At 50.2% G+C, this 8,890-nt stretch overlaps 1 protein-coding gene across 1 annotated transcript in view; it reads left to right on the forward strand.

Annotated features, from left to right (window-relative positions):
- Positions 1-2,741: 2,741 nt before the first annotated feature.
- The window catches only part of epb41a (erythrocyte membrane protein band 4.1a), a gene marked incomplete at its 5' end in the record, with an annotated part of 22,658 nt that continues 16,509 nt past the window's right edge, over positions 2,742-8,890 (forward strand). Inside the window, 7 exons of the mRNA XM_084484341.1 lie at positions 2,742-2,817; positions 4,066-4,514; positions 5,734-5,837; positions 5,922-6,054; positions 7,086-7,190; positions 7,906-7,948; positions 8,043-8,118. Coding sequence (XP_084340467.1) covers positions 2,742-2,817; positions 4,066-4,514; positions 5,734-5,837; positions 5,922-6,054; positions 7,086-7,190; positions 7,906-7,948; positions 8,043-8,118 — 986 coding nt within the window. The remainder of the gene's footprint in view (positions 2,818-4,065; positions 4,515-5,733; positions 5,838-5,921; positions 6,055-7,085; positions 7,191-7,905; positions 7,949-8,042; positions 8,119-8,890) is intronic.

Genomic DNA, 8,890 nt, shown 5'->3' on the forward strand with positions numbered 1-8,890 from the left:
GCTCACCCTTTATTTACCTAAATACCAGCACTATAATAATAATATACAAAACAATGAATCCACAATGGCGATATTGCTATATTTACTTTATTCAAATGCTACGTACACAACTGTGTACTCTCTGTCCTGCTATTTGAGATCCTGTGATCTGGGCCGGATGTTAATTCCTGTTGTCTGAGGGAACACTTGCTCTTTGCCGGTCTAAAGGGTGTGGATTGCAGGCTTTCTTTGTGCCCTCCGGTTCCTCCGTGGAGGGCTTCTGAAGACACTCACCTCTCCCTGTGCGGTTGACAAGAGGGCACTGGGCCACTTCAGCAGAAGAACAAATGGCGACAATGTGCTTTACTTTACTGTGCTTTGTGAAGACTATAAGCGTATGATAAACACAATTATTATTATATCAGACAATTTTTATTATTGATTATGATGAGAACTTACGCCCTCAACTGATTTCATATGAAAATGTGACGGCGATTTAACAAACCTCAGTTTTATTCTTTAAATGAGGCCCAGGAGTCCACTAGGTCCACCGGAGATGGATGGATGGATACAGTGTGTGTCCTGAGCTCTATGCAACCGGTACAAAGTACTCCATATCGTGCAGCCCTGGAGGTGACACCATGCTGGCTGACGCAGTGTGTGTGCGTGGAGTTGGCCTAGAGGTCATAGCTATATGTCACATCCCTCCATGACCCGTCGATGGAAGGACCCCAGAGAGCTGCACCACATCTGCTCCCCACACGCTACGCACTGCAGTGCGTGCAGCTGTGCTTGGTATCAGTACAGGGGCCGATGCTGTCTACCCAAAGGTAGACTAGCCTGGTTGGGTATGGGTGGTCTTAAATGAGGACATGTCTTGTCCTCTGATGGGACGTCCCACTCTTCATGCAGAAAAGGGGGGGGGGGCTCTTTATGAAGTCAGAGATGGGGCTGACGAGCCACGCAGGGTCCAACAGGAAACACCCGCTACTGCCAGCCAATGGCCCGTATTTAGTTATTTGTTTATTTAAAAGGGACGATGCACAATCAAATGACATTTTTTAGTTTACACTCAAAATGTAAATGTGCCAGAGTTAGCAAAAAAAGCTTGGCACAGACTGTAGGGCCTCCCAGAACGTCCTCTGCGTTGTCAGGCCCATGCAGCTCCAACCGGATAGCCACACATTCAGGGTCCCGGGGCCAAACGCTGGGCTAGAGGAACCAGGTATTGAGCTCGCGTTGTGTCATCGTTCTGCTGAAGCCTGAGCTCAGTCACCTGCTCTGTTTGTGTCTAGTTTTGACTTGTCTTTAATACATGTAGGGTGATTATAGGCACTGTTTTTTGGTGACTTTTGGTGACACTATGGCTATTTTATATTATATATATTGTTTTATATCTGCAGGTTATATAGGTGTGTCTTTTTGCAGTGACTCGTGCATTTGGAAGAGGTCATCTTTCTCTTTCTTTAATTATCTCCTCTGTTCTAGTAGCAAATGATGAACAGTTCTTCATTGTTCTCTTTCAACAATCAAATCCTGGATTAGCTTGTCCTTACCTATCAAGATGTGAGAGAACACAAGAAATGTTGACTTGATTGAGTATGGGGCCCACTTTAGTGTAGCAAAGTTACAAATTGTGTGTCCCTCTTTTTGTGGAACTATGATTTGCATAGTTATTATAAAATTAGTTATTGAATCCCTTGGATCGAATAGCAATTATATTACAGCATTTACAGCAGAACATAGCTTTACCATCCTTACTCATTGTCTTAGTATTACCATATTTCTATAGACTTAGTGTGTGTGTATGTGTGTGTGTGTGTGTGTGTGTGTGTGTGTGTGTATGTGTGTGTGTGTGTGTGTGTGCATGTGTGCATGTGTATGGTTGTGTGTGTGTGTGTGTGTGTGTGTGTGTGTGTGTGTGTGTGTGCGTGTGTGCATGTGTATGGTTGTGTGTGTGTGTGTGTGTGTGTGTGTGTGTGTGTGTGTGTGTGTGTGTGTGTGTGTGTGTGTGTTGGTAGAGACAGTGTTATCAAGCAGTGCTGATGCAAGTCGAAGCATGAGGAGAGAGAGAAAGGATGAGAGGGAGAGCGGGAGAGGAGGGGTGGGCTGATACAGTCTGGATTAGCAGCAGCAGCCGCCAGCGCGTGTGTGTGTGTGTGTGTGTGTGTGTGTGTGTGTGTGTGTGTGTGTGTGTGTGTGTGTGATACAGAGAGGACTTAGTATCCCCCAGTGATACAGACAGTGCTGAATCAGTGCTGGCAGGAGATACTTTTCTCTGGGATGTTTCTGTATAAGGTGCGTAATCGTTTGAGACAGAGAAAAATAACCATTGATGTTGAACATGGCTCGCCTTTCAATTTGGAGAAACCAATATCCCCTTTAACCTGTGTCCCATAGAGGTGTGGCCTGGACATTTCGCTACATATATCCGTCTGGACCTCCAGATAACTTGGCCAAAGTACATTATCAACATCATTTGTGATGCATTTAGAAGATGTCAGAAATAAGGCTTTTCCATGAAGACGTTGTTCTAATCGTTTTGTTTGACGAGTACTTGCTTACTCCAGCACACTCTTTGCACGCTGGCGCGAACCGACTGACTTTCACTCAGGGTTGATGGGCTGTGGGAGGGACGTGAGGGGGAGGGGCGTGAGGGGGAGGGGTTATGGGAGTGGCGACTGTCAGATGAGACACGCCCCCTGCAGGACAAAGTTCAGATTTATCTGCCTGAATTAATTTATATTGATTGAAAAGTCGCCATGTGCAGTAATAAAGAACATTCATGCTGTGCTAGATGGATACACGGAGAATCATCTGAATTGGAATCATTGACAGGTAAATTGTAATTGGATATAGTCTTGAGGCCGGTGTAGACTGCAGTCTAGTGTGAGTCGTGTTCAGAGCCGGTCTAGGACGTCATCAAGGACAAACAAAGGGTCACGGTTATGGGTCGGCTCCTGTTATGTACCAGGACACCGTAACAGTATCAGGGTATCAGGGTATCAAGGTACCAGCCGTGCCCTCAGGCATTAAAGGAGCAGACCCATGATTAGTGTGATGAGCGACACCTTTGTCCTACGACGAAGAAAAGAGGGTGTAAAGAAAGGTAATGACAGCCTTCAGAGTCATAGTAGAACTCAAAATGAGAACTCGTCTTGGTTCCCAAAGGAACCCAGTTGTCCAGAGAGTGTTCTTCCGTTTGGAGGATCGACCGAGTATTGATCGCTCTGGGGTCACAAGAAGGTAGCAGATAAGGATCAATAAATACACAATGTTTTCTGCGTTGCAGACATCTGATATGCCCAGTTTGTGTCCAAAACCCTATGTCAAGTTGCTGTCAAGTAATGCCCATTTAACAGTTGAGTTTGGTGTCCCAACAGCAAGGCTTCGGTTGTCTGTTTATTTCTTATTTGTTTTTATTTACCTCATATTGGAATGATTTTCTGATGATTTAATCATGATGATGAGGGGGCTGTTCTATCACGTCTACGTCACGCTTTGAACGATGGTTTCTGGTTGATACATTTTCTCTGCTGTTAGCAGTGCAAGCAGTTTGAAAGTATATGTGTGTGTATGACGTAGTCACAGTTATCAGTGCTCTCCCAAGCAGATCTTTTACGTTGACACTTTGTAGCAGAAGAAGTAGTTCAATATGTCTGAAATGTGTGATCCCAAGGTGATCCCTCAGATATATTGTATTTTATCCTGGGATCCAACCAACTTATGATTGCAGTCTTGGTTTTCTGTGTGTGTGTGTTTGTGCATGTGTGTGCGTGGGTGTCTGTGTCTTCATGTCTGTATGTGTGTGTGTGCTTGTGTGCGCGTAAGTTTGTGTGTGTGTGTGTGTGTGTATGTGTGCTTACTCGCGTGTTTGAGTGTGTTGGTGCATGAGCGTGTGTGTGTGTGTGTATGCGTGCGTGTGTGTGTGTGTCTGTGTGCACGTCTGTGTCTGACTGTGTGTGCGCGTGTCATCACGAGACCTGGGTTGCTTTCTCCGTACCTTCCCCCACCGCCACCCTCTGCTAATGTCGCCCCCCCCCCGCCACTCCCCTCTCCGCCTCCCCCCCCCCCCCCACCCCCCAGCGATCGCCATGACGACAGACGAGGCAGCGGACAGCCAGCAGCAGAAGAAGAAGCGCGGCCAGCGGCCAGCCGAGGAGGCGGAGGAGGGCGGCCGGGACCACGGGCCCCCCGCCGAGCCCGGCCCCGCCCCCGCCGCCGCGCCGCCGCCGCCACCGCCGCCGCCGCCCGACCCCGAGGAGGAGGAGGCGGAGCTCCGGCCCCGCGCCCGCGCCCCCGCCGGCCGCGGCCTCTCCCGCCTCTTCTCCTCCTTCCTGAAGCGCCGCTCGCAGCACGAGGAGGGGGGCCAGGCCGGGGGGCCGGGCGACAGCAGCGCCGGCGGCGGCGGCGGCAGGGAGCCCAAGGCGCCCATCGCCGACCCCGAGCCCGAGCTGAAGGCGGAGGGGGAGGGCGACGGGGAGGGGGAGGAGGTGGCGGCCGACCAGCGCTCCGTCAGCAGCACCGAGGCCCAGGTGAGCCGTCACGTGACCCCCCCCCCCCCCCCCCGTACGGTCACGTGACCCCCCCCGTACGGTCACGTAACCCCCCCCCGTACGGTCACGTAACCCCCCCCCGTACGGTCACGTGACCCCCCCCGTACGCTCACGTAACCCCCCCGTACGCTCACGTGACCCCCCCCCCGTACGGTCACGTGACCCCCCCCGTACGGTCACGTGACCCCCCCCCCCGTACAGTCACGTGACCCCCCCCTACGGTCACATGGCCCCCGTATGTTAGGGAGATGAATATATTCAGTATAAACTCCAATCTCAGATGCGTCTCTCCACTGGGGACTCGCTGTGATCAAAGGCTCTTTCAGAACACAATAGAACAATGTTTTATTATTTGTAATATAAGATAAGTCGTACTTTATTGATCTCGAACGGGACATGTGGCTTTCACGGCAAATGTACAGGACAGGAATAAGAATGCAGGGACACAAACTGTCTAAATACGGCACTATAACGTTATAGACGTTCTAATAATAAAACATGCAGAGTTATTTCTGGCATTCCCTGGAGACGGTGGCTGTGGTTATCAAAACACATTTCAGGTCCATATGTTTGGTTCCACAACGGTCCTCACAGAGGCCTTTTGTTAGAAGAGAGGCTGCAGGCCTGACAGCGCCGTGTCTGAGACGTCTCAGTGAGGAGAACTGACCCTCAAACGCTCTGACGCGGGCCGGGACGTGGTTCTGTCAGGCCGTCAAAGCGGGCAGACCGCACCCAGAATGTTCCCTGAAATACACAAACCATCACTTCTCTCACTTTCAATTGAATTGCATTTTATTCAAATATTTCATTGTATTAAATGGTCCTCATTTATATAGCGCTTCTATCCAAAGCGCTTTACAGTGTTGACTGACATTCATCCATTCATGCACACATTCACACACCGACGGCGGAGTCAACCACGCAGGGCGACAGCTAGATCGTCAGGAGCAGTTAGGGTGAGGCGTCTCGCTCAGGGACACCACGACACTCAGCTAGAACCAGCAACCTTGCGGTTACCAGCCAACCCAGCCAACTCTACCTCCTGAGCCATTTTAAGTAACTCAAGTCAGACAAACAATTTGCAGCAAGACATGAGCTGGATTCAAACGTCGAAAGCAGGCTTCTGAACTCCTTGTGTCCTACCCACCAGGTGATTGTTTCTTCCCGTCTTTACGCTGAGTGTGCTTCCTCTCCTCAGCCCGCCCAGGTGGAGCAGAACGAGGACGAGAGGTCAGACAGCGAGGACGAAGGAGACAAGGAGCCGGAGAAAGGCCAGGAGGGCAGCTCAGAGAAGGGCCCAGAGCAGGAGGAGGAGCCTGAGGGAGGAGGAGGAGGAGGAGGAGAAGGAGGAGCAGGGGAGAAAGAGGGCGAGGGCGGAGAGGGAGAGACGGAGGGAAAGAAGGACACCGCGTCGGAGGAGGGGGGAGAGGCCAAAGTGGTGAAGGCGCCGCGGCGACCCAGGATCATGCAGATCAGAGTCAGCCTGCTGGACCACACTCTGTTTGAGTGTGAGCTGGATGTAAGAACAACACAGCACTACACAACACAACACAACAAGACAGCACAACACAACACAACAAGACAACACACAGATCAGAGTCAGCCTGCTGGACCACACTCTGTTTGAGTGTGAGCTGGATGTAAGAACAACACAGCACTACACTACACAACACAACACAACACAACACAACAAGACAGCACACAGATCAGAGTCAGCCTGCTGGACCACACTCTGTTTGAGTGTGAGCTGGATGTAAGAACAACACAGCACTACACAACACAACACAACAAGACAACACAACAAGACAGCACACAGATCAGAGATCTGTGTGCTGTCTTGCCCCCCCCCCCCCCCCCCCCGAACATACCCCCCTCCTGTGAGACTAGTAATCTTATTGGAAATGCTTTTGTTTTGGTTGGACAGCTGCAAAACAGAATCCCCCTTGTGTGTGTGCGTGTGTTGCGTGTGTGCGTGTGCGTGCATGTGTGCGTGCGTATGTGTGCGTGCGTGTGTGCATGCGTGCGTACTTGTGCGTGCGTGTGTGTGTGTGTATGTGCGTGCGTGCGTGTGTGTGTGTGCGTGCGTGTGTGTGTGTGTGTGGAGGACACAGGGCTGATGATAAGGAGGGGGAGGGAACATGCTCCTTTGTGGTCTCTTCTCTATTTGCACCATCTGCTAATTCATTAAATGCCTGTGATTGGCCACTAGTTAAATTTAATGCAACACATTATGTACAATGTTAGCCAAGATACACAATGAGGTCAGCTGATGTGTTATAATTAAATACTTCTGCCTGCCTGCCTGTCTGTCTTGCCTGTCTTTCTGTCTGTCTGCCTCCCTGTCTGTCTCCTTTTTATGGCTACTGCCTACCTGTCTTTCTCCCTGTCTGTCTTCCTGTCTGCCTGTCTGTATCCCTGTCTGTCTTCCTGCCCGTCTCCCTGTCTGTCTACCTGTCTGTCTGTCTGTCTGTCTGTCTGTCTGTCTGTCTGTCTTCCTGCCCGTCTCCCTGTCTGTCTACCTGTCTATCTGTCTGTCTGCCTGTGATGTAGAAACATGCCAAAGGCCAGGATCTGTTTGTGCGGGTGTGCGACCACCTCAACCTCCTGGAGAGAGACTACTACGGCCTGGCCATCTGGGAGACCCCCAGCATGAAGGTGGGTCTGGGACGGCCCGTCCTCTCTCTCTCACACGCCGGGCCGTGGGACCGTGCTCTGCCCTCGCCGTCTCTGGGAATTATACAAGCACCCCATGCACCAACTCTTCTGATGTAAAGACGATTACGAGCCCTACTCGCATAACAAGTCCCTAACAGTCTCAGATAAGAGAGACACACACACACACACACACACACACACACACACACACACACACACACACACACACACACACACACACACACACACACACACAAGGCTCGAGATTCAGAAAACAAAACATTCAGAACTCAACCTATAGGAAGTGGATGAAATATCAAATGTCAAATATTGACGTTAGCGTATCACGGTTTGATGCGGCGGATTTGTGTCTGGGATGGACGGAGCACCGAAAGGCCAGAAGCCAGACTCTGTGGCTCACCTTTTAGAGCTCTGAACTGGAATAGAGTAAACAGACCCACTGAACTCTGTTAATCTATGTGACAGACAGACTCTTTTTAGAGCTCTTATCTGGAATAAACAGGTCCACTAAACCCTGCTCATCCAATGGCACAGATACTCTTTTAGAGCTCTTATCTCTTATCTGGAATAGAGTGAACAGGCCCAATACACCCTGCTCATCCCCTGTGACAGACAGACTCTTTTTAGAGCTCTTATCTGGAATACAGTGAACAGGCCCACTAAACCACTATTCATCCAACCTGTTTCCCTCAAGGTCTGGATGGACTTCACCAAGGAGATCCGCCGGCAGGTGCAAGGTGAGAGCCGGCTGTTACTCAGAGAGGAGGTGCCCGGTGAACCTGTGTTACCTTATGCTTCATCAGGGATTCCTTGTTTCTGCCCTTGTCTCAGGCACCGACTACAACTTCACCTTCAACGTGAAGTTCTACCCCCCGGACCCCGCCCAGCTGTCGGAGGACATCACAAGGTGCCAGGATTGAGTGTTGTGGTAGTTTTCCAGGAAGGGGGCAGGAATGTGTTTCTGGATGAGGTTGTTGATGGTTGCCAGGCGTCTGACTTGTGCTTCCCTAAACGGATGCTTTGTGTTTTGTTTGGGAAATGGTTATAGAAACACAAAAATAAATAGTGTATGTTCTACTTCTATCAGTCTGATGTATGAACAACAGTTACTTGGGGTCGTTACCATTGAACTCAACCAGCTACTCAAACGCAAAAGGTACAAGACTTATAAGTCTGGATGTTAACGTGCTTTAGTGCAAATAAATAAAGACCAAATAACAGCGTTAGCAGTTATTTGGTCTTTATTTAAAAGTAAAACCCAAAGAAACCAACTTGACCTGAAATGAAACTCTAAGTGATTCTCTAAGGCTCTTTATAGAGATGTGATTGGCCATCCAGACGATGGTAGGCTCTGATTTGGGGGTGGATGTTAACCTATCGGCGTCCTCGTCACCTCTGGGGTCCCGCCCCTAGGTACTACCTGTGTGATATTAACCTATCGGCGTCCTGGTTACCTCTCGGGTCCCGCCCCTATAGTACTACCTGTGTGATATTAACCTATCGGCCTCCTCGTTGCCTCTCAGCCCAGCCCCTAGGTACAACCTGTGTGATATTAACCTATCGGCGTCCTGGTCGCCTCTCGGGGTCCCGCCCCTAGGTACTACCTGTGTGATATTAACCTATCGGCGTCCTGGTTGCCTCTCGGGGTCCCGCCCCTAGGTACTACCTGTGTGATATTA

This window comes from Micromesistius poutassou (assembly GCF_964030765.1).
Source record: "Micromesistius poutassou genome assembly, chromosome: 20".
NCBI lineage: Eukaryota > Metazoa > Chordata > Actinopteri > Gadiformes > Gadidae > Micromesistius > Micromesistius poutassou.